General features: G+C 49.7%; 1 protein-coding gene across 1 annotated transcript in view; it reads left to right on the top strand.

The window, feature by feature from the left end:
- LOC138300789 (cadherin-23-like) overlaps positions 1–26,345 on the top strand; it is an 834,147-nt gene that overhangs the window by 481,449 nt on the left and 326,353 nt on the right. Inside the window, exon 12 of the mRNA XM_069240562.1 lies at positions 23,274–23,376. Coding sequence (XP_069096663.1) covers positions 23,274–23,376 — 103 coding nt within the window. The remainder of the gene's footprint in view (positions 1–23,273; positions 23,377–26,345) is intronic.

Below are 26,345 nucleotides of genomic sequence, written 5' to 3'. Positions count from 1 at the left end.
TGTATGTGTTCCCTGTGTGGTGCCTAACTGTATCACTGAGGCTTGGCTAACCAGAACCTCAGTGTTTATGCTCTCTCTGCTTTTAAAATTGTCACTGGAGGCTAGTGACTAATTTTACCAATTCTCATTGGCACACTGGAACACCCTTATAATTCCCTCTTATATGGTACCTAGGTACCCAGGGTATTGGGGTTCCCGGAGATCCCTAAGGGCTGCAGCATTTCTTTTGCCACCCATAGGGAGCTCAGACAATTCTTACACAGGACTGCCACTGCAGCCTGAGTGAAATAACGTCCACGTTATTTCACAGCCATTTTACACTGCACTTAAGTAATTTATAAGTCACCTATATGTCTAACCCTCACTTGGTGAAGGTTAGGTGCAAAGTTACTTAGTGTGTGGGCACCCTGGCACTAGCCAAGGTACCCCCACATTGTTCAGGGCAAATTCCCCGGACGTTGTGAGTGCGCGGACACCATTACACGCGTGCACTACATATAGGTCAATACCTATATGTAGCTTCACAATGGTAACCCTGAACATGGCCATGTAACATATCTAGGATCATGGAATTGTCACCCCAATAGCATTCTGGTATTGGGGAAAGAATTCCATGCATCCCCAGGTCTCCAGCAGAGAGCCCAGGTACTGCTAAACTAACTTTCCAGGGTCTCCTCTGCAGCTACCGCTGCTGCCAACCCCCTCAGACAGGTTTCTGCCCCCCTGGGGCCTGGGCAGCCTGGTCCCAGGAAGGCAGAACAAAGGATTTCCTCTGAGAGAGGGTGTTACACCCTCTCCCTTTGGAAATAGGTGTGAAGGGCCTGGGAGGAGTAGCCTCTCCTGGCCTCTGGAAATGTTTTGAAGGGCACAGATGGTGCCCTCCTTGCATAAGCCAGTCTACACCGGTTCAGGGATACCCCCAGCCCTGCTCTGGCGTGAAACTGGACAAAGGAAAGGGGAGTGACCACTCCCCTGACCAGCACCCACCAGGGAAGGTGCCCAGAGCTCCTCCAGTGTGTCCCAGACCTCTGCCATCTTGGATGCAGAGGTGTGAGGGCACATTGGACAGCTCTGAGTGGCCAGTGCCAGCAGGTGATGTCAGGGACCCCTCCTGATAGGTACTTACCTTTCTCTGTACCCAATCCTCCGCTGTGGGCTATTTAGGGTCTCTCCTGTGGGCATCTCACCAGATAACGAATGCAAGAGCTCACCAGAGTTCCTCTGCACTTCCCTCTTCGACTTCTGCCAAGGATCGACCGTTGACTGCTCCAGGACGCCTGCATAACCGCAGCAAAGTAGCAGGAAGACTACCAGCAACATTGTAGCGCCTCATCCTGACAGCTTTCTCGACTGTTTCCTGGTGGTGCATGCTCTAAGGGCTGTCTGCCTTCACCCTGTACTGGAAGCCAAGAAGAAATCTCCGGTGGGTTGACGGAATCTTCCCCTGCCAACGCAGGCACCAAACTTCTGCATCACCAGTCCTCTGGGTCCCCTCTCATCCTGACGAGCGTGGCCCGTGGAATACAGGAGCTGGGTCCAAGTGTCTTCGACAGTCCAGTGGCGCTTCTGTCCAAATTTGGTGGAGGTAAGTCTTTGCCACCCCACGCCGGACAGTAATCCTGTGTACTGCGTGAACTGCAGCTGCTCGGGCTTCTGTGCACTTTTGCAAGACTTCCTTTGTGCACAGCCTAGCCCAGTCCCCAGCACTCGGTCCTGCATTGCCCAACTCCCTGGGTTGGACTCCGACTTTGTGGGACCCTCTTTTGTTGTTCTGAGTCGACTGTCGTCCTCAGATCTTCTAAGTGCCTGTTCAGGTATTTCTGTGGGTTCTGCCTGCTTCTGCGTGGGCTTTCCGTGTTGCTGAGTGCCCCCTCTGTCTCCTTCTCCAAGGGGCGACCTCCTGGTCCTTCCTGGGCCCTAGTAGCACCCAAAATCCTCAACCACGACTCTTGCAGCTAGCAAGGCTTGTTTGTGGTCTTCCTGCATGGAAACAACTCTGCATCCTCCAGCACACAGTGGGACATCTTTTTACTTAAGGAGAAGTTCCTGGCACCTTCAGTTGTTGCAGAATCTTTGGCTTCTTCCACCCAGAGGCAGCCCTTTTGCACCTTCATCCGGGGTTTAGTGGGCTCCTGCCTCCCCTGGCAATTGCGTGACTCTTGGACTTGGTCCCCTTCCATTACAGGTCCTCAGATCCAGGAATCCATCTTCAGTGTTTTGCAGTCAGTTGTTGTCCTTGCAGAATCCCCTATCTCGACTTTACTGTCTTCTGGGGTAGTAGGGTAACTTTACTCCTACTTTTCAGGGTTTTGGGGCGGGGTATCTTGGACACCTTTAGTGTTTTCTTACACTCCCAGCGACCCTCTACACACTACACTAGGCCTGGGGTCCATTTGTGGTTCGCATTCCACTTTTGGAGTATATGGTTTGTGTTGCCCCTAGGCCTATTTCTCCCTATTGCATTCTATTGTGATTCTACAGTGTTTGCACTACTTTTCTAACTGTTACTTACTTGATTTTGGTGTGTGTGTATATAATTTGTGTATATTACTTACCTCCTAAGGGAGTATATCCTCTGAGATACTTTTGGCATATTGTCACTAAAATAAAGTACCTTTATTTTTAGTAGCTCTGAGTATTGTGTTTTCTTATGATCTAGTACTAAGTAATATAAGTGGTATAGTAGGAGCTTTGGTGTCTCATATAGTGGACTCAAGTAACATAGGGGGTCATTCTGACCCTGGCGTTCTTGGACCGCCAGGGCAAGAATGACGGAAGCACCGCCAACAGGCTGGCGGTGCTTCAAACCCCATTCTGACCGCGGCGGTAAAGCCGCGGTCGCCCCGCCTGGGCAGGCGGTTTTCCGCCGTTTTTGCCCCGGCTGGGATAATCCACCAGGGCAGCGCTGCAAGCAGCGCTGCCCTGGGGATTATGACCCCCTTACCGCCAGCCTGTTTCTGGCGGTTTTCACCGCCAGGAAGAGGCTTGCGGTAAGGGGTGTCCTGGGGCCCCTGGGGGCCCCTGCACTGCCCATACCACTGGAATGAGCAGTGCAGGGGTCCCCTAAAAGGGCCCTGGCCAGCTTTTCACTGTCTGCCTAGCAGACAGTGAAAAGCGCGACAGGTGCAACTGCACCCGTCGCGCGGCCGCAACATCGCCGACTCCATTCGGAGCCGGCTCCTGTGTTACAGGCCTCATTCCCGCTGGGCCGGCGGGCGCTAACTTGGTTAGCGCCCGCCGGCCCAGCGGGAATGTTGGAATGGGGTCCGCGTTATTGCGGCCGCATGGCTACCGCCGCCCGCCAAGGTTGGAATCACCCCCATAGACTGGAGCATCAAGTTGTACAATGGAATGGCATGTCGAACAGTAGTGTAGGATGTTGTAGACTGTCGTAAAGTGGAGTGGAGTGTTTTAGGTGGGCTAGGATGCAGTGGAGCATCACAGAGTAGAGTATCATCCTGTGGAGTGTCACATAGTACAGTAAAGAAGAATGTCATAGAGTGGAGTGCTGTGTCCTATAGTGGAGTGGTGTATCATAGAGAGAAGTTGACTGCTGTGTCGTCAAATGTAATACAGTGTAGTACAGTGGCGTAGAGGGAATGTGAATAGAATAGAGTTGAGTGTCATAGAGGGCCTGATTACAACTTTGGAGGAGGTGTTAATCCGTCCCAAAAGTGACGGTAAAGTGACGGATATACCACCAGCCGTATTACGAGTCCATTATATCCTATGGAACTCGTAATACGGCTGGTGGTATATCCGTCACTTTACCGTCACTGTTGGGACGGATTAACACCTCCTCCAAAGTTGGAATCAGGCCCAGAGTTTGGTACAGAATTGTAGAGTGGAATTGCATTTAGTGGAGTAGGGTGTTGGGCTGTGGAGCAGCATAGCGCAGAGTATAAATCAGTGGTGTAAATTGCAATAAAGTGTAGTACAGTGGAGTATAGTGCTGTGGAGTACGCTGGAGTGAGGTAGTGTAGATTGGAGTAAAGTGCTGCAGAGTGGAGTGGCACATCGTAGACGTTTGTGGCATGGAGTGCAGTAGAGTGGAATGGCTTAGCATGCAGTGGGGTAAAGTGTCATAAACTGGAGTACTGTTTTCGTGGGGTTATTTTAGCACTTACACGGGCACATTATTTCAGCTCTAGGCCTGCGGGCTGTTCCCTTTCACTTAGTTGCATTTCATTTTACTACTCTTAATAGTTTAGCACAGCTTCATGTAGTGGAGATTTTTTATTATTTTATCAGTTGCCCTTTCAGACAGAATTTGTTATTCAATTATTTGTACAACATTTTCATCCTGTGCTCAATCCTAGGCTTCACATGATACTTTACTGGGTATTGCCAGTACAAAGAGTACAATGTCTACCCTGCACATTCGAAATATGTATTGTCACATCTGGGCAGTTCTTGGAACATCGGATGTTTTATTATAAAACACCTCACTGCTTTCACTATCTGAGAGGGATGTTCCTGCCAGCTTTCAACCTCCCACTGCACGTTGTCATCACAGTTTCTGTTGAAACTGCTTCTTCTCTTCATCTATGTGGGAGGAGCCACAGCCAACCAACAGACCTCTTCTCTACCTATAGTACAGGTATGGGGATCAGGTTATGTTCCAGGGACTAGATGGGCAGATTGGGGCTAACACTGCTATTACTTAGTAATGCAGGTAGGGATTTTATAATCACTATTGTGACAGTAAGGTGGGACTTTTCTCTAATTCACTTCCCTAGTCACCGTTCTAATGATGCCATTATCCTAATAATCGCAATTCATGCTTTTTACATAGAATTCAAATGCTTCAATAGATTTATTGTACCAAATACTGCTTCTGTTTATCTTTGCATGTATGAGTCGTGTATAACTGAGAGAAAGGGGTATGATCTGTTCCACCACTACTTCCCTGAGGGTCTCACATTGTCATGGGATAGGCTGCCACAAATCACCTTAACTCCCAGGTTCAGGTAGGGTGCTGCTAGCTAGCTGAAAGGGTTAGGCTGACAGCTGTCACATGGTGTGGAATCAGACTCAGTCCCTCCCGCTCGGAGGTGCTGCCGCCCAAATCCAGTAGTCTTGTTGGACAACGAGAGTCCTACGACACCGTGTGGTACAGTAGAGTATAGTGGGGTGTTGTACAATATTGTAAAGTGATGTAGACTACTGTAGAGTAAATTGTCATACAGTCTATTTGATTTTTGTAGAGTGGAGTGGTGTGGTGTGCAGTACAGTGCAGTGTAATGGAGTGTGGTAGAGTGGATTGTCATACAGTGCTATAGAGTACAATGGAATAGAATGGCGTAGAGTGGAGTGCTGTACAGTGGAGTAGTGGGTTAGAGTGGAGTACAGTGTCAGTGTAGAGTGGAGTAAAGTGGGTGCAGTGGCATACAAAACGTTGCATAGTGTGTTGTACACTGGACTAGATTATTATAGAGTGGAATAGTGTTGTAAGGTGGTACAGTACAGTGTTTTACAGTACAGTGAAGGGGTATAGACATAGGTAAAGTGTCAGAGAGTGACATGTAGTGTAGTAGAGTGTTGTAGAGTGGAGCTGCATAGAGTACAGTAGTGTGTGAACTGTGGAGCTGTGTAGAGTGAATTGTTGTATAATAACGTACAGTGAGGTAAAGTCTTATACAGTGGAGTAGAGTCAAGTGGAGTGGTGTAACGTAGAGTGAAGCAGTGTACAATAGAAATGTATTGTTGTGTCGTAGAGTGGCATGGCGTAGAGTAGGCAGTAAACTATTATAAATGGGAGTGGGGCCTCATACAATAGAGTGGAGTGCCGTGTCATATAGAAAAGTGTTGAATAGGGGAATAGAGTGTTGTACTTTGAAGTGTCCTGGCATAGAGTGGAGTATAGATTTTGGACAGTAGAGTGTACAGGGATAGAGGGGAGGAGAATTTAGTAGAATGTCATGAAGTATGGTACACTTTTATAGAGCGTAGCTAGATAGAGTGAAGGAGAGTGTCATACATTGGAGTGGTGTAGAGTTGAGTGGCATACACTGTAGTGGCATAGAGTGGATTACCATAAAGTAGAGTAGCATGCAATGGAATAGCGTACAGTGGAATACTGTCCAGTGGAGTGTAGAAGAGTTAAGTGACACAGAGTGGAGTAGAATAGACTGGAGTGATGTACAGTGGAGTAAGGTAGAGTGGAGTAGGGTACAATGGATTAGCATAGAGTGGGATGGCATACATTGAAGAGGCATAGCATAGAGTCAAGGAAGCTATAAACTGGATAAGCATCTCATACAGCAGAGTGGAGTGCTGTGTCACACAGTGTTGGAATTTGTCATTTAGTGGAGTAGAGTGTTGTACGAAATAGTGTATGGACATTGAGTTGAGTGCAAATCTGGACCGTGGAGTGCATGGGGACAGAGTGGAGTAGAGTCTAGTAGAGTGGCATAGAGTGTAATAGAGTGGAGTTATATAGAGTGGAGGAGAATACACTGGAGTGGCGTAGAGTGGAGTAGCATACAGTGGAGTGGCCAGGAACAGGATGGCGGGAAGGGGGTCGGAATCTCCATGGCGGCGCTGCTTGCAGCGCTGCCATGGAGATTCAGCCCATGCAGGGGAAATCCGGCGGGAAACCGCCGGATTCCCTTTTCTGACCGCGGCTTTAACGCCGCGGTCAGAATGGGCTGGGAAGCACCGCCAGCCTGTTGGCGGTCCTTCCGTGGTCGTCGACGGGTCAGAATGACCCCCAGAGTGTATTAGCATAGACTGGAGTGGCATACAGTGGAAAGGCATAGAGTGTAATAGTGTATAGTGTAGTAGCGTACAGTGGAGTGGTGTACAGTGAAGTTGTTTAGACTGGAGTAGTTTATTGTGTGGTGTGGTAGAGTGTAATAGCATACTTTAAAGTGCCATACAGTGGAGTGGGGTAGAGTGGAATTTCATAGAGTAGAGGGGCAAAGACTGAAGAGCTTAGAGTGGAATAGCATAGAATTGAGTGGTGTACAGTGAAATAGAGTAGAGTTGGGTGGAGTAGAATAGCATACAGTGGAATAGCATAGGGTAGGATAGCATAAAGTGGAGTGGAGTGACAACATTGGAGTGGTGTAGACTGGAATAGTGTACAGTGGAGCAAAGTTGCATATACTGGAGTGGCGTAGAGTGAGGGACGTCTAATGGTGTAGCGGAGAATGGAGTGGCATAGAGTGGAGTGATGTACACTGGAGTGGTGTACTGTGGAGGGGAGTAGCGCGTAGTGGAGTGGCACACAGTGGAATAGTGTACAGTGGAGTAGTGTACAGTGGAGTGAAGAAGACTGGATTAGCATGTAGTGGAGGAGCCTGCAGTGCAGTGGTCTAGAGTAAAGTGGTGTAAACTGGAGTGTCGTACACGCCAATGGGGTAGAGTGTCATAGGATACAGTGGAGAGCCATAAATTGGAGGGGCATAGAGTCGAGTAGCATAAAGTGGAGTGGCATACAGTGGATTGGTGTAGAGTGGAATAGCATATACTGGAGTAGTGTACAGAGGAGTGGCGTACAGTGAGGTGGCAAACACTAAAGAAGAGGTGTAGAGTGGAGTTGCATACAGTGTAATAGCGTAGAGTGGACTGGCAGCAGGTCAAGTTGTGTACAGCGTAAAAGGGTGGAGTGGGGTGGTGTAGAGTGGAGTGTTGTACAGGGGAGTGGTGTAGAGTGTAATAATGTACAGTGGAATAGTGTACAGTGGCATATAATGGAGTAGTTTAGGATGGAGTGGCATACAGTGGAGTGGGGGTGAGTGAAATAGCATATAGTGGAGTGGTGTCCAATGGGCTAGCGTAGAATGGAGTGGCGCAGACTGGAGCTGTGTACACCAGAGTTGATGTAGAGTGGAGTAGTATGTAGTGGCAGTGCATACAGTGGAATAGCATATAGTAGTGTGGGGTAAAATAGTGTGGCATAGGCTAGAATAGAATATAGTCAAGTAGCGTAGAGTGCAGTGGCATTCAGTGAAGTGGCGTGGACTGGAGTGACGTACTCTGGAATGGGGTAGAGTATAACAGCACACAGTGTAGTGGCATCCAATGGAATAACAAAGAATGGAGTGGGATACAGTGGAGTGGCATACACTGGAGTGGCATAGAATGGAGTGGCATACAGTGGAAAGGCATAGAGTGTAATACTATATAGTGTAGTAGAGTACAGTGGAGTGGTGTACAGTTAAGTGGTTTAGACTGGAGTAGTGTATTGTGGGGTGTGGTAGAGTGTAATAGCATACTTTAAAGTGACATACAGTGGAGTTTGGTAGAGTGGAATGTCATAAAGTAGAGGGGCAAAGACTGAAGTGCTTAGAGAGGAATAGCATAGAACTGAGTGGTGTACAGTGAAATAGAGTAGAGTTGCGTGGAGTAGAATAGCATACAGTGGAATAGCATAAAGTGGAGTGGAGTGACATCATTGGAGTGGTATAGACGGGGATAGTGTATAGAGGGGCGAAGTTGCATATAGTGGAGTTGCGTAGAGTGAGGGGCGTCTAATGGTGTAGCGGAAAATGGAGTGGCATAGAGTGGAGTGGTATACACTGGAATGGTGTACTGTGGAGAGGAGTAGCGTGTAGTGGAGTTGCACACAGTGGAATAGTGTACAGTGGAGTAGTGTACAGTGGAGTAATGAAGACTGGAATAGCATGTAGTGGAATAGCCTACAATGCAGTGGTCTAGAGTAAAGTGGTGTAAACTGGAGTGTCGTTCACTTGAATGGGGTAGAGTATAATAGGATCCAGTGGAGTGTCATAAATTGGAGTGGCGTAGAGTCGAGTAGCATAAAGTGGAGTGGCATACAGTGGATTGGTGTAGAGTGGAATAGCATATACTGCAGTAGTGTACAGAGGAGTGGCGTACAGGGAGGTGTCAAATACTAAAGAAGAGTTGTAGAGTGGAGTTGCATACAGTGTAATAGCTTAGAGTGGACTGGCAGCAGGTCAAGTTGTGTACAGCGTATAAGGGTAGAGTGAGGTGGTGTAGAGTGGAGTGTTGTACAGGGGACTGGTGTAGAGTGTAATAATGTACAGTGGAATAATGTACAGTGGCATATAATGGAGTGGTTTGGGATGTAGTGGCATTCAGTGGAGTGGGGGTGAGTGAAATAGCATATAGTGGAGTGACAGATTGGAGTGGCGTCCAATGGACTAGCGTAGAATAGAGTGGCACAGAGTGGAGCTGTGTGCACTGGAGTTGATGGAGAGTGGAGTTCTATGTAGTGGCATGGCATACAATGGAATAGCGTATAGTAGGGTGGGGTACAATAGTGTGGCATAGGCTAGAATAGAATATAGTCGAGTAGCGTAGAGTGCAGTGGCATTCAGTGAAGTGGTGTGGACTGGAGCGGCGTACTCTGAAGTGGGGTAGAGTATAACAGCATACAGTGTAGGGGCATCCAATGGAATAGCAAAGAATGGAGTGGGATAGAGTGGAGTGGCATACACTGGAGTGGCATAGAGTGGAGTGGCATACAGTAGAGTTGCATACCATGGAGGAACACAGATTTGAGTGGCATGCAGTGGAATGTCATAGAGTGGAATAGCATATACTGGAGTAGTGTATAGATATACAATGAAGTGGCGTACACTGAAGAGGAGTAGAGTAGAGCTGCATATAGTGTAATATCCTAGAGTAAATTGGCGTAGAGTAGAGTTGTGTACAATTTAATATTGGAGAGTGGAGTGGCGTAGAGAGGAGTATTGTATAGTGGAGTGATGTAAAGTGTAATAATGTATATTGGAGTAGCGTACAGTGGAATGGTGTACAATGGAGTGGTGTAGACTGCTTGGCCTACAGTGGGTGGGGTAGAGTGTAATAGCATATAGTTGAGTAGCATACATTGGAGTGGGGTCCAATGGAATAGCTTAGAATAAAGTGGCGTAGAGTGGAGTGCCATACACTGGAGTTTCGTAGAGTGAGGAGGAGTACAGTGGAGTGGCATACAGCGGAATAGCTTACAGTGAAGTGCTGTAGAAGAGAGTGACATAGAGTGGAGTCTCGTACAGTGGAGAGGTGGAGAGTGGAGTGGCATAGAGTGAAATAGTGTATAGTGGAATGACTACAGTTTCATGGCAGCAGTTTCATTTAGCAGCAATGTAGATTATGGTGTGCAGAGTAATGCAAAACAGTGAATTGCACTTTCATCCGTTTCTCCAGATTTACCAATCAACAAAGGGCCACAAATGGTGTTCCTGTGTACCTTTGTAAGTCTGACTTATGTATGGCACTGCCCGTGCAACACAATAAGTGATGGAAGGGTACCCCAATCCAGTAGTACAGCTAGGCCTTAGGTATAATTTGGGCAAATGTATACAGTGAAAAGTTTACAGTATACCGTTGGTACATGGCGATGACAAGCCAGTATATAAATATGTACTGGCTGTTTTTTAGAATAAAAAAGCTGCCATTTATTTTTGCTACACTTTGGCTGCTTTCAGAGTTAGGTCCTTAAATATAAGTAAGTAATAGATCCCTACTTATCACCACTTTGTTAAATTGTATTTATATTTTTAGTACAATACTCTTAGAAATGGGGTCTTTGGTTGGCAGTCAGGTTACCACTTGTCCAAGCAAGGACCCTCACTCTGGTCAGGGCAAAAAAGAAACACACATGGTTAGCCCCCACTCACCCCCTTGGTAGCTTGGCACGAGCAGGCATGCTTAACTCAGAAGCAATATTTAAAGTATTTGTAGCAACACACACAGTAAGACAGTGAAACACTTCAAAATGGACACCACACCAGTTTAGAAAAACAGGCAATATTTATCTAAATCAAACAAGACCAAAACCACAAGAATCCAATATACTCAAGTTAAGATGTGAATTTTCAAAAGAATAAGGGGGTCATTCCAACCCTGGCGGTCGGTGATAAAGCGGCGGCCAACCCGCCAACAGGCAGGCGGTCAAAAAAAAGGAATTCTGACCCTGGCGGGAACCGCCAACACAGGCCGCCACTTTAACACTCCGACCGCCATGGCGGGACAGACAAACAGCGCGGCGGTCACCGCCAACAGGCAGGCGGCAGACAATGTACCGCCCACCCTATCACAACTCACCAATCCGCCACCTTTTCCGGGGCGGGAGCCCCGCCGATAAAAACACGGCGGAAACAGACTACGAACAGGAAAACACTCACCTCTACACACTCCACGAGGAAGGAGGACAGCATGGAACCCGAATTAAACATCCTACCAGCTATTGTCTACCTGCTCATCTACCAGGAGTACGAGCGCCGGCGCAGACGACAACGGTGAGTACTGCACCTACGACACAGGGGAGGGGGGAGGAGGAAAGCTTACGGGCACACACATGCGCCATACACCCACCCCCCATCCCAAATACCTACACCCCAATGGAGAGCAACAAGTCAGAGTGACACCCCCAAACCCACCGGAATAATGCAAAGACACAATTAAAATGATCTATAAAATATATGTATAAATAGGTCCATTGAAGGTATGGGAAATATGCTACATGAAAGATACAAAATAAGGAATGAACATAGTCAAAAATATATACATAGGCAATAAGTCCTGCACATTCTGTCAAAGTTCCATAGTCCGTGGGCCAATGTGCACAAACACATGGGCAAAGCCCACACAGGAGACCAGATACCATTGGAGAGAACACTGCTGGGGCATCAGATGATAAAACTACAGGCACCTCAGGGGGAAGGGAAGGGGGGGCACCTCAGCCACATGAGTCCACGACGCCAGATCCACGAGGGGCCTCCATGCCCACTGTCCCATCCTGGGGAGTGCAAAGCCACAGTCTCACAAGTCTCTACAGTGGGTGGCTTGCCCACTGTGCCATCCTGGGGAGTGCAAAGCCACAGTCTCTCAAGTCTCTACAGTGGGTGGGTTGCCCACTGTTCCATCCTGGGAAGTGCCAAGCCACAGTCCATCAGATGGATTACCGACTCCACTGTTAATGGAGGAGGCATGGTGCCCAGAGTGCTTTGTGAAGCCCTGCTCGACACAGAACCGGCACTGTCAATGGGCCAGCGGTGCTTGAGACGGCGTTGCCCAGCGGAGCGGTGCTTGAAAGGAAGGGTCCAGCGGAGCAGTGCTTGTGATGAAGGGCCCAGCGGAGCGGTGCTTGAGATGAAGGGCCCAGCGGAGCGGTGCTTGTGATGAAGGGCCCAGCGGAGCGGTGCTTGACAGGAAGGGCCCAGCGGAACGGTGCTTGACAGGAAGGGCCCAGCGGAGCGGTGCTTGAGATGAAGGGCCCAGCGGAGCGGTGCTTGAGATGAAGGGCCCAGCGGAGCGGTGCTTGACAGGAAGGGCCCAGCGGAGCGGTGCTTGACAGGAAGGGCCCAGCGGAGCGGTGCTTGAGATGAAGGGCCCAGCGGAGCGGTTCTTGTCACGGCGGGCCCCTGTTCAGCGGTGCTTCTCCCGGCGGGGCCCTGTTCAGCGGTTCTTGTCACAGCGGGCCCCTGTTCAGCGGTGCTTCTCCCGGCAGGGCCCTGTTCAGGGGTTCTTGTCACGGCGGGGCCCTGTTCAGCAGTGCTTCTCCCGGCGGGGCCCTGTTCAGCGGTGCTTCTCCCGGCGGGGCCCTGTTCAGCGGTTCTTGTCACGGCGGGCCCCTGTTCAGCGGTTCTTGTCACGGCGGGGCCCTGTTCAGCGGTGCTTGTCACGGCGGGCCCCTGTTCAGCGGTTCTTGTCACGGCGGGGCCCTGTTCAGCGGTGCTTCTCCCGGCTGGGCCCTGTTCAGCAGTGCGTCTCCCAGCGGGGCCCTGTTCAGCAGTGCTTCTCCCGGCGGGGCCCTGTTCAGTCGGTGCTTCTCCCGGTGGGGCCCTGCTCAGCGGTGCTTCTCCCGGTGGGGCCCTGTTCAGCGGTTCTTGTCACGGCGGGCCCCTGTTCAGCGGTTCTTGTCACGGCGGGCCCCTGTTCAGCGGTTCTTGTCACGGCGGGCCCCTGTTCAGCGGTTCTTGTCACGGTGGGCCCCTGTTCAGCGGTTCTTGTCACGGCTGGCCCCTGTTCAGCGGTTCTTGTCACGGCGGGCCCCTGTTCAGCGGTTCTTGTCACGGCGGGCCCCTGTTCAGCGGTTCTTGTCACGGCGGGCCCCTGTTCAGCGGTTCTTGTCACGGCTGGCCCCTGTTCAGCGGTTCTTGTCACGGTGGGGCCCTGTTCAGCGGTGCTTGTCACGGCGGGCCCCTGTTCAGCGGTTCTTGTCACGGCGGGGCCCTGTTCAGCGGTGCTTCTCCCGGCGGGGCCCTGTTCAGCGGTGCTTCTCCCGGCGGGGCCCTGTTCAGCGGTGCTTCTCCTGGCGGGGCCCTGTTCAGCGGTGCTTCTCCCGGCGGGGCCCTGTTCATGCATTGGCAACACCGTTGTCGGAGAGGACAGACACAGAAGCCCCCTGCACTAGGCCGCGCAATCGGGGTGCACTACTCAGTTATTGTGACTAGGCCTACAGGTCTATGGACGACAAACGCACACATGGGTGAGGCCGGACCATGGATAGCTGTACTTGGCACCCTACAGAGGTGGGGGGCGGGGGCACAGGGCCGTGTCTAACGGAGGGGCCTAGCCTACAGAATGCGCCCTGGCCTAGAGATAGCCACAGCCCTCCTCCCCCACCCAGACACCTTCACTGCGCGCAAAGATAGCAGAATGTGCTGATACTCACCCCCTTGTGTCTGCTGTGATGTCCTCACGCGCCCATCCAAATCGGGGTAGGCCACGCCAGGATCCAGGACATCAGGGGGATCAATTGGCGGCTGGCACCCCTCCTACGTTGGTAGGCCATCCCCAGCAGAGACTCAGCGGTCTTTCTGGTCCCGCGGCGGATGTCTTCCCACCTCTTTCGGCAGTGGGTGCCCCGTCTGTTGTGGACCCCCAGGGCCCGGACATCCTTGGCGATGGCACGCCAAATGTCGATCTTCTGATGGGCGCTGACCTAAGTGACATGTACAGGGTGGTAAAGGAAATCGCGTCAGTTTTCTGCCTGGTCAATGTGAGTGCCCCCCCCCCCTCCCCAACCTTGCCATGTGGCACATGCTCTCATCTTTCGTGCGTTGCACTCCTCATTCGCTCCCCTCCCCACCATCTTACATACACCCCACTCAACACAGGCATAGCCCATTCAACGTGCACCCTGTGTACTAACCTGTTGGTCTGGAGGACCGTAGAGTAGCGCATACTGGGGGAGGACCCCATCAACAAGTTTCTCCAATTCTTCGGAAGTGAAGGCAGGGGCCCTTTCCCCAGTCGCAGCAGCCATTGTATCTCCCAGACCGAGGTCACAGCAGCACTTGCAGTATCGGTCCTCTCCTGTGGATGATCAGGTCTCAAGTGATTAATCAGATAGAAAATGGCGGTCACGCCCGCGGCGGTGCGTACCGCCGCGGTGCGTACCGCGACCGCAGGCGCCCATCCTCATTGGCTACTGAAACCCATAGGGTGCAATGTTAACCAATGCGGCTTAGCACCGCGGTCTCCGACCACCTACCGCCACGGTGTGCCACGCCAGCGCAGTGACCTCACATCCCACTGTCACACTTCACAGGTCAGGCAGCTGCCGTTTCAAGGGCCCACATGGCATAATTTCTACTGCGTCACACAGGCCTAGGCCTTGCATTGCCACTCATACAAGCCTTTCAATGCATAGCGATTCGTGTACTGTGCAAGCTGTGTAAACGAACCTGTGGGTTGCTTGACTCTGTGCTCCATGTTGTCCTTCCTAGGCACCGTCCGCTGGGACTTGCGAGGAGAAGGATGAATCCTCCTGTGTACCGACCGCTGGTGGACCTGTCAACAATGGAAGAACGACATATCATACTTACATACAGGCTTGACAGAGCAACTATACATGAACTATGTGCCCAGCTGGAGCCAGACCTGATGTCCCCCATCCGCCAACCCACAGGGATTCCCCCTCAGGTGCAGGTTCTGTCAGTACTCCATTTTTTGGCAAGTGGGTCTTTTCAGACAACAGTGGCCATATCATCTGGGATGTCTTAGCCTATGTTTTCTAAGGTTTTGTCCAGAGTGTTGTCTGCCCTGATGAAATACATGCGGAGCTACATTATTTTCCCTGAGGTGGGCGAATTGGCTACAGTGAAGGGTGATTTCTATGCCCTTGGACATATCCCCAACATCATTGGTGCCATTGATGGGACCCATGTGGCTTTGGTTCCCCCCAAAGAAAGTGAGCAGGTGTACAGAAACAGAAAAAGTTATCATTCTATGAATGTCCAGGTGGTCTGTTTGGCTGACCAGTACATCTCCCATGTAAATGCCAAGTTCCCTGGGTCAGTGCATGACGCGTATGTCATGCGAAATAGCAGCATCCCTTATGTGATGGAACAGCTACAGAGACACTGTGTGTGGCTAATTGGTGACTCTGGTTACCCCAACCTGTCGTGACTACTGACCCCAGTGAGGAATCCCCGGACCAGGGCAGAGGAACGGTACAATGAGGCCCATGGGCGAACTAGGAGGATCATAGAAAGGACCTTCGGGGTCCTGAAGGCCAGGTTTAGGTGCCTGCATATGACAGGGGGATCCCTAATGTACTCACCAAAGAAGGTGTGCCATATCATCATGGCCTGCTGTATGCTTCACAATCTTGCTTTGCGATGCCTGGTGCCTTTTCTGCAGGAGGATGGTCCAGATGGTGGTGTTGTAGCAGCTGTGGAGCCTGTGGAGAGTGAAGAGGAGGAAGACAACGGGGACGACACGGACAACAGGGATACAGTCATACAACAATATTTTCAGTAGCACACAGGTAAGAATCACCCACGCCATTTTACATTTACTTAAGGCCTCCTGCGTCTCCACTGTCTGTGTTTCCCCCCAGTTCCTGTTAACTGATTTGTGACTTTCCCTTCCCTTTTCAGAGCTGTATGACCCACTGCCTGACTTCAGCTTTGTTTGCCCATGGACTAAAGCTTATTGAAATTGGTATGTTGTCATCACAAAGTAACTGGACATTTTTGCACCGTTATGTGTAATACATTTGTTAAGAATACAAGCAGACTCCTGTTATTTTAAGTGCAATAAGTGATTTATTTTAAGTGCTACATATAGGTACATGATTGTAAAACGGTGATGGGTGGGGGTGGAGTAATGTCCATGGCAGAGTCCAGTTCTCAGTCGCACAGGTGCATTGTCCATATGCCTGTGGAAGGATGGAGCAGGGGCAGTTAAAGGTTGGACAGGGTGACAATGTGGGACAGTGGGATGACATCAGGGGGTATCTTAGGCTGGCGGGGGTCTTGCAATCCTACTCTGTCTTCTTGTGAGATCTCAGGTTCCGCTTGCGGGGTGGTTCTTCTTCTGCAGGAGGTGGGGTTCTGGTGGCCTGTTGTTGTGTGGGGGCCTCCTGTCCACTAGCGCCGGCGGAGGTGGTAGGCTGTTCCTGGCCTGGGCTAGTGACAGGGGCCCTTTGGGGTGCCACATGGTCCCGCAATGTGGTGACTATCTGGGTAAGGGCCACGACGATGGTCCCCATTGCGGAACCGATGTTCCTCAGTTCCTCTCTGAACCCCATGTACCGTTCCTCCTGCAGTGCCTGGATCTCCTGGAACCGGGCCAGTACCGTCGCCATCGTCTCCTGGGAGTGGTGGTAAGCTCCCATGATGGAGGAGAGGGCCTCTTGGAGAGTCGGTTCCCTGGGCCTGTCCCCCCCCCTGTCGCACAGCAGCCCTCCCAGTTCCCCTGTGTTCCTGGGCCTCTGTCCCCTGGACGGTGTGCCCACTACCACTGCCCCCAGGTCCCTGTTGTTGTTGGGGTGGTGGGTCAACCTGGGTGCCCTGTAGTGGTGGACACACCGCTGATTGACGTGTCCTGGAGACAGAGGCATGGGCCCGCTGGGTGGAAGCTGTGCTGGTGTTCCCAGAGGGGGTTGGGTCTGGTGTAGCCTGTGGCTGTCTGTGGGGAACCGACTGTCCAGAGGTCCCCGATGGGCCGGGCTGGTCATCTGGGTCCAGGGAGACAGAGCTGCTGTCATCGCTGGGGGCCTCTTCTGGGGGTGGGATGGACATCTCTGGACCCTCCGTGGTGGTGTGGTGGCGTTCGGGTCCTGCAGGGGTATAAAGGTATGGTTATTGCTTCTGTGTGTGGCATTTCGTGTGATGGGTGGGTGTCCGTGTACCCATGTGCAGGCATTCCCTTGTGGGGGCTTTTGTGAGGGTGGCTTGTGGGGGTGATGTGTGTGTGCAGTGGGCATGCTTTGGTGATGGGTGTCCATGCTTTGTGGTCGCATGCAGGGCTTGGTGTTGGGATGGGTGGGTTGTGATGGTGAGCCTTTTGCTATGAGTTGGTGTGATGGGGGTGGGGGTGAGGGTGGGGGTATGATTTGGCATGCAGGTGGGGTGGGGGTGGGAAGCAGTAGCGAAGATTTGACTTACCAGAGTCCATTCCTCCACCTACTCCTGCGAGGCCCTCAGGATGCAGGATGTGCAAGACTTCCTCCTCCCATGCTGTAAATTCTGGGGGAGTAGGTGGGGGTCCGCCGCCAGTCTTCTGCACCGCAATGTTGTGCCTTGATACCATGGAACGCACCTTCCCCCGTAGGTCGTTCCAGCGCTTCCTTATGTCATCCCGATTGCGTGGATGCTGTCCCACCGCGTTGACCCTGTCCACTATCCTTTGCCATAGCTCCATCTTCCTGGCAATTGTGGTGTGCTGCACCTGTGCCCCGAAGAGCTGGTGCTCTACACGGACTATTTCCTCCACCATGACCCTGAGTTCGGCGTCAGTGAACCTGGGGTGTCTTTGGGGTGCCATGGGGTGGTGTGGATGAGGTGTGGGGTGGCGTTTGTGGTGATGAGTGTGGTGCGTGTGGTGGTGTGTGGTGTTTGGTGCGTGGATTCTGTGTGGGTGATGGTGTTGTGTGCCTCTGTGTTGTGGGATTGTCTATTCTGTGCTCTCTCTCTAGCCTTCGTCAATAATTTCGGGTCGTAGGGGTTTGTGGGTGATGTGGGTGTGTGTTTTATATTGTGTTGGGTGTGTGGGAGTGGTGTTAGTATGTGGATCAGGTGTGCGTGTTTCAAACTGACCAATGTGGCTGAGTTTTCTATGTGTGTGTGTATTTTGACCGCGGCGGTGTGTACCGCCAATGGAATACCGCGTTTGAAAGACCGCCGCGTGGATTTGTGGGTCGGAATGGTATGGGCGTATTTCTGTTGGTGTGACGGTGGAGGTTTGGTCATCGCCATTTTTTCGCTGACCTTTGGTGTGGCGGACTTTTGTGGATGTCGGGTTTTTGGCGGTTTGCAAGTTGCGGGTCAGAATGACCGTGGCGGTTTACCGCGGCCGCGGCGGTGTTATGGCGGTCTTCTGACCGGCGGTAAGCGCCTTTTACCGCCGAGGTCAGAATGACCCCCTAAGAGTCTTACTCCATAGAAAACAAAGGAAATTATGATTTTGCACAAAGTACCTGATTAGCGTAACAAATAAAGCCGCAAGGGCGAGCGTGTGTAGGAAAAGGCAGAGATGTGTTGATTTCTTCCTCGCAAGAGAGGCTGTGCGTCGTTTCTTCTCTGGTCAGGTCGGCTATGCGCCGTTTATCTCCCTCACTAGAGAGCGACGTATCGATTTCCGGACGGGGGCACCTCGAATCCGCACAGAGCCGGGTTGACATTATTGCCCAGGGGTGATGCTTGGAAAACCTTTCTGCGTGGGGTTTGTGTAGTTATCAGCAGCAGCAAGCAGTGCTGCACGTCGTTTCTCCAGCCACGATGCATTGATCTCCCAGCCGTGATGCAGGTGGAGCGTTGATTTTAGATGTGAAGCCGGCAGCGCATCGTTTATAAGCCGTATTGCAGATAGTGCGTCGAAAACGGTGTTCTGTGCGTCGATTTTCAGCTCTTGTTCTGCCAACTTCACCTTTCAAGGGCCCAGGGACTGGATAGGGCACCACTTGGCAAGGCAGGAGTCTCAGCAGAGAGTCCAGGTGCTGGTTGAGGAACTCTTTGATGGCCCTTAGACTTCAAAACAGGAGGCAAGCTCAGTTCATGCCCTTGGAGATTCATCACAAGCAGGAACATACCACAAAGTCCAGTCTTTGTCCCATTTCACAGGCAGAAGCAACAACTGCAGGATAGCCCAACAAAGCACAGTCACAGGCAAGGGGAGCACATTTCCTCAGCTCTTCAGCTCTTCTCCTTGGCAGAGGTTCCTCTTGGTTCCAGAAGTGACCTAATTTTCAGGGGTTTTTGGTCCAATACTTAGACCCCTTTCTGCCTTTGAAGTAGACATACTTCAAAGGAAAGTTTCTGTTGTTCAAAAGATCCTGCCTTGCCCAGACGAGGCCCCAGACACATACCAGGGGGTGGCGACTGCATTGTGAGATGGCAGGCACATCTTATTCAGGTGTAAGTGAACACTCCCCCCCTCCACTCTAGGGCAGATGGCTAATTGGGATATGCAGGCTACACCCCAGCTCCCTTTGTCTCACTGTCTAGAGGGGATTCACAAACAGCCCAACTGTCAAACTGACCCAGACAGGGAATCCACACATTCTTGAGGTGAGGAGGGATAAAGAATAAATAAGATATAAGGGGTTCGGATAGAGGTATCCTCTTCCACATGGGACTGATGGAGTGGTTTCTGAGGGACTCCTCATGGGCAAGAAGTTGCCCAAAAATGATTTTTCGGGGGAACTTGAGGATCCGGAGATCCTCTGTGGCGCTCAGCATAGCCCATGTGTAGACCCACAATAGATCCGCAGAACCAGAACCAAATTAATAAAAAAATAAACACACCCACAGGACCACTCACACACTCACTCACACACCCATTCACACACACATTCACAAACCCACAAAACCACTACCACACCCAGTCACAGACCCACACACCTAGTCACACACACCCATGAACACACCCACACAACCACTCCACTCAAGCACCCATGGAACCACACACACACACAGACCCTCAAAACCACTACCACATCCAGTCATGGACCCACACAGCCACTTGCACACTCACACACCTACTAACACACACAACCATTCACACACCCACTCACACACCCATACAGACACTGACACACCCACTCACAGACCCACAAAACCACTCACACACCCACTCACTGACCATGCAGCCACACACACACACTGACACACCCACTCATACAGGCACACACCCACTTACAGACACACCCACTCACATACCCATACAGCCACTCAAACATCCACTCACACATCCATAGTGTGTCATTGACTGCATGCAGGGGGTTGGCTGCAGGGCCTGGTTCAGATTTTACACTCACAAAACCAGCAGTTATAGTTATACTTATCTCAAGAAATTAGAACTCGTGCCCTAAGGTAACTAAAACTTGCACCCTTGCCATGTACTGTTAATTACTCCACATATTGCATAAGTCATGACATCTCCTATGACATCATTGATAATATCACTGCAGCACTTATTAATGCAATATTGCAGGGGTGCCCCCCTATTCTCAGGTACGATGCACACAGCTGGCCAACTACTCTGTTGGAAAGGTTAGAATTAAATATGATTCACTGACAGAGGCCTCAAGTCCTTCATCTAAATATACAGTTGGGGCCACTGTAGGGATGTGTGAGGCCGAACTTGTGACCTTCCCATCAATAAGTACTAACAATGTTCTGAAAACAGTAAGCTCAGTGAAGTCTGGTTCTCCGCTGGCTCCAGCCCCCATAGACATTCTGCTGAAAGGGCACTATGCCATGGTACCAGCTTTAATTTTAATGACCATCTATAATTTATCCCTGGAAAGCGGATGCATCCCATATCCATGGAAACGTTTTTCACCCACTACTGAAGAAGCCTTTCTGGACCCTGTCAGGGCGGAAAATTATACACCTGTATTGCTACTCTCAGGGGTTAGCAAAATCTTGGAAAATGTATAAACGGGCATCTTAGAACTTTCTTGGAAACCAACAACTTACTGCACCAGATGCAAACTGGGTTTCACTCTGGCTGCAGCACAGAGACGGCTCTCCTACTAGTCACAGAAGAACTAAACACAATATTGGATCAAAAAGAGTCTGCTGCGCTTCTTCTTCTTGGCCTGAGCACAGCCTTCGATACAGTCTCCCATCCAATCCTATGCAATAGACTGAAAGAGATCGGTGTCACAGGCAAGGTGCTAAAATGGTTGACAGTGAAGGGCCTTTTTCCCAGGAGACACTTCAGTTTAATATTGGAGTGCCACAGGGCTCTTCAATGTATATGTCTTCCCCCATCTGACATTTGTGCATTAGGTTTGAGTATGGTGTCATACTTGGACGACACTTAGGGGGTCATTCTGACCCTGGCGGTCTAAGACCGCCGGGGCCAGGGTCGGCGGGAGCACCGCAGACAGGCCGGCGGTGCCCCGCAGGGCATTCTGACCGCGGCGGTTCGGCCGCGGTCAGAAGAGGCAAACCGGCGGTCTCCCGCCGGTTTACCGCTGCCCTTAGAATCCCCCATGGCGGCGCAGCTTGCTGCGCCGCCATGGGGGATTCTGACACCCCCTACCGCCATCCTGTTCCTGGCGGTTCGCCCGCCAGGAACAGGATGGCGGTAGGGGGTGCCGCGGGGCCCCTGGGGGCCCCTGCCGTGCCCATGCCAATGGCATGGGCACGGCAGGGGCCCCCGTAAGAGGGCCCCGAAAAGTATTTCAGTGTCTGCTAAGCAGACACTGAAATACGTGACGGGTGCAACTGCACCCGCCGCACCCCTGCAACTACGCCGGCTCAATTCTGAGCCGGCGTCCTCGTTGCAGGGGCATTTCTTCTGGGCCGGCAGGCGCTCTTTTGGAGAGCGCCCGCCGGCCCAGAGGAAATGTCTGAATGGCCGCCGCGGTCTTTTGACCGCGGTGCGGTCATTCAGCGGCGGTACCCTGGCGGACGGCCTCCGCCGTCCGCCAGGGTCAGAATGAGGCCCTTAGATTGTTGTCTCCATTGATTTAACATCACAAAGACATTCCGCTTGCCTGGGACAGGGTGTCCAGTTGGATGGCGACCAGCTGCTTCATATTAAACATATTAAACTAAACCAGAAGTGAAGAGCCTGGGGGTTTTAGTGGATAAAGATCGGACAATGACCTCCCAGGCAAAGAAAGTTGCAGGGACATGTTTTGGCTTTTAAGAGCTCTTCGGAAAACGCTCAAGTGGCTTCCTATGGAAACCAGAAGGACAGTTGTTCAAGATCTTATCCTTTCTCACCTAGACTATGGCAAACCTCTTTTTTGGCTAGCCCTTCTCATTGTACCATAAAACTACAAGAAATCCTGAATGCCACTGCATAAGCATTGTTGGGTTTTTCCAAAATCCAGTTCACTCGCTCTGCTCTTGCCAAACTTCATTTACTGCTGATAGCCGAAAGGACAGATTTTAAAGTGCTCTGTGTTGCACACAAGTGAAAATACATGCCTGGCGTTAATATCCTTTGGCCTCTTATCACCCCGTAGAAGGCCCCCAGAGAGCTGAGATCCAGTGACCACTCCCTGCTTGCTACTTCTAGAATTAGGAGAGCAAGAAGTGGATGCTGCTCCTTTGCATTTCTGGTGTCCAAGCTTTGGAACTCCCTTCTATTTTGTCTCAGGGCACCTACTCAGCCAATGCTCATTGTAACTATACCTGGCTTATGACCCTTATAAGGGTCACTTGTGTTCAGGTTCAGGGAGGACCTGGCCTAAGAGTTCTGGCTGGACTGATCCCATTGGAGCAGGGTCAAAACTGTTTGTATATGGCTGGGTCCGAACTAAAGTGGCATGATGAGCGAAAAACAGTGGATTGGGACGCTGCCCGAGTAAATTGGCTGAGATTAATTCAAGCATTCCATCCATCACTTTGGTTTGATGCTTTATTAAGCCTCCACCTGCCCCCCCCCCCATCACACCCTTCTTTTGGTTGCATTAGGTAAGGCAGCAACCATAAATAAATCCTATCAGGTTACTTGCCTTTTAAGAGACATGCATTGTGACTTTTTATTTTATTAATATATTTGATAATGCTGGTAGTATTGTTTTAAGTCTTTATAGCATGGATCACACACTGTAATATAAGGGGAGCTATAGTCTTTAGCTTTACTGTTGATTCTCACGAGGTTATTTAAGGTATCATTCCATTTACTAATGGTTATGATGAAACCTTTTCATTCATTAATATTATTCCATGTGCTTTTATTTGTCTTATGTTTTCTAATTTGTGAGAGGAAATTAACTCTCTGAGTTGAGATATTCCAATAAATTGTGGCCTATGGACGATGACTGAGAGTGTCATATTCAATGCAATGGGAACTGAATTTGCTGCCATTTGATTTTTCTTCATCTGTCACTCTTTTTTGTACCTTTGTCTCTCATTCAGGATTTTGAACTGCTAGTTATTTCCATAGCAGATGAAAACGACAACCGTCCGTTGTTCACTCAGGGTTCGTATCAGGCGGAAGTCATGGAAAATGCTCCAGCAGGTAGGCCTGTGTTTTGAGAGTGGTTTTCACCTTCTAATGCCTTCAGACAAGGCATCACTGGGCATCTTAAGACAGCCTTTTAGCTGGACCTGTATATTGAAAGTGACTTTTACCCAGTCCTAATTTGTTCAGACAACCTTATTAAGTAATCGCTTGTGGCTTCTTGTTGTAAGTTTGTGCCTACAAACATTCTTAATGTTGGTTGCTGAAGAACCATGACTGGCTGAAAGGCAACCTCATGATATGGAGTCCACTGACAGCTATGTTTTAAGCAACAGCTTACCATTTTTACTGCAAAACAGTACATTGTAGTCTGTCAACTTAAAGGCCATTTTGAAAGTCTTTATATTTGTCTTTCTCAGAACAACCTTCACATCTTGTCATAGTTGCGTTTATTCTAGAGGTCTACTGGAAGGCCACCTTTCCAAGGCAAACCCCAATGTGATATCATTGCTGCTTAGCAGTATCAGCAACAAGTCACTGTGTTTGACTGAACCCTACGTTCCAGTCTAAAACTAGAATTTATGCATTAAATGAGTAACAGAGCATGGAGAACTGTTTACACCATAACACACGAAGACAAACGTCATGGGCGTTAAATTATTTCCAAAGTCAAAGTTGGGATATATTAATAAACAATAACATAAATAAAGAGATATATCTTTGATGGTAAGAAAGCATGTTATCAATTGTTGTCCTTGGGGAAGATCACAATACTGCAACATAACATGCAGTTTCTGCAGTACCTGGCAAGGGGGTCCAAGAGACATCCCTTTCCTGTGTTGTAGAGCAAAACTAAACACTAGCTGTATCACATAAAATGAGCATGAGGTGTGCTAATTCGTGACACTAAAACTACCACAGTTTTGGGTGGACTGGTGCCTTAATTATTTGAAGAGCTGAAACAGCATTATATCACCACCTTATCCAGTGTTAAATGTTTGCTGCCACAGGAACTTTAAAGACATGCTCTGCTTTTGACTAGTGATGTAGCACCAGTGGTTGAGATACCTAAAGTAAATATCCGAACATAAGTAGCAGAATAATACCTTTAAAACTTCATTGGGTACATCACAACAACAAAGTCCAAACAGAACGGAAGACAACTACTGCCATACAGTATTACAAATTTCACATTATAATAATGTAGCTCGAATACACAGCAGCAGCACCAACGACAACACAATACATCACTACCACAACAAAATGCCACACAACAAATATACACAGACATTCTTGTTGCATCTGAAAGGTGTTTAAATCAAGCACTTCCTTCACTTAGGACATAAAATAGTGTAGTCAAAGATGATTTGTGACCCACCTATTATGTTTCAGTGTGGTTCTCTGTTGAGCCACAGGCAGGTTCTCTGGGGTGCACCTGAGCAGACGATATGCCAGTTTTAGTTCATGAACACCTTCCCCAATAGTTGTTCACTCCTCAAGCAATTGTAATGGATTTTGATCCACGCCCCCTTTTTTCTTTCTCTTCCAGTTTCAAAGTAATGTTTCCTTGGCTTATATGCACTGTCGAAGTTGCAGCTTGAAAAGTCCACATTTTTTGGCTGCACATACAATTTCCCCTTCTGTCCTTGCCGGTCTTTCTGTCTGTTTAGCATCTACCAAGGCATGGCAGAGATCCCAATGTTTCCAATGAACAAAATTATAGTATGATTTGTTAAGTGCAAGCAGCAATCCTGAATGGCATCCTGGCCCTGGCAAGACAGAGGTGTCACAGCGAAAAGAGTAATCAGCCTAGCAGAAATCAGAGAGGATAATAAAGGAAAAAAATTAGGAACACTGACTAAATAACCAAGATTTCAGCAGTTTATAATTTTTTTCTGAAGAACTTCTTCCTTTATCTGAATGAATAATTCGACGGAACAGGATCCTGAGGTTAGCTACTCATCATAGCTTTCTTAGTGCTGATGCTGACAAATTTACAAAGTCTTGTGTCCCCGGGCACTGTTCAATGCAGATTCCAACTGCTTCTCGTGTTTTTTGGAGTAACTAGTGTCCTGTCCTCTATCATATTACCTCTGTAGTGTCCACCTTACACAACACTCTTTGAGCACCAATTCAGAGCTTGCCTACTCCGAGTGCTCGGTGTGCTGTACCACGCACCTATATTGGCAAGGCTAGCCCAGTATCTCCTATCAAGGAGGCCCAGTGGGGGTTGTGCAGATAACCTCTTCTAAGAATTTACTGCTAATTGCGGTCACATTGCTGCCTGACCTCTGTGTGCCATTTGACCCTTTAGGAATCTAGCCTCCTTGGAGGGGTATATGTGAACAATTTGCTACCAGAATCTTCCCTATTCATCACCAGGAATGAGTGCTGCCGTCACCATCTTTATACATGCCAAAAAATGCATATTTCAGCCTGGCATGCCTATTGTCGCAAAAATAACTGGTTAATCCCCACCTCACTGGTCACACTAGAAGTTGTGAAAGCAGTGAAGCCTAGTACGTTTTTAATTGTTCTCCAGGTCGCCCTAGGAGTCTCTCATGTGGTGAAGGTTAGTCTTACGATGCATTACCTGTTACAATGTTCTTGGCTCCCAATATGTTGGCATGCTCTTTCACTGTGCCACTTTCCAGGCCAATCTGTAAATATGGGTCTTTCAGTGACGCTTGTCAAAAGCTTTTGTGGGACCTGAACCATAAACTGTGTAGGCCCTTCTTTGGCTTGTATTGCAAAGAGCACCTCTTAATTAAGAAAAATATTGTCATGGAAAAGAGAAAATAGTATTGCGTGCCCACCCCCCTTGCTGTTGCCACTTTAGCTGCACCCTGAAGAAAGCAACCAAGATTTTTACTATACAAATATATTTTGTGACAGCACTATCAGGCCTTAAAAATTGTGAATCTAGGGCAAAGATCCCAGAGCACCCTCCCTCTATGTTGTTGTGGCAGTGCTTTGAGGTTATAGTCGTCTCAGTGTCTTGAGTTTTTATCTGCCATGGAGTGCAA

Source organism: Pleurodeles waltl, chromosome 6 (assembly GCF_031143425.1).
Source record: "Pleurodeles waltl isolate 20211129_DDA chromosome 6, aPleWal1.hap1.20221129, whole genome shotgun sequence".
In the NCBI taxonomy this organism is placed as follows: domain Eukaryota; kingdom Metazoa; phylum Chordata; class Amphibia; order Caudata; family Salamandridae; genus Pleurodeles; species Pleurodeles waltl.
The sequence above is the reverse complement of the archived record's forward strand: the minus strand, read 5'-3'. Positions and strand labels throughout refer to the sequence as shown.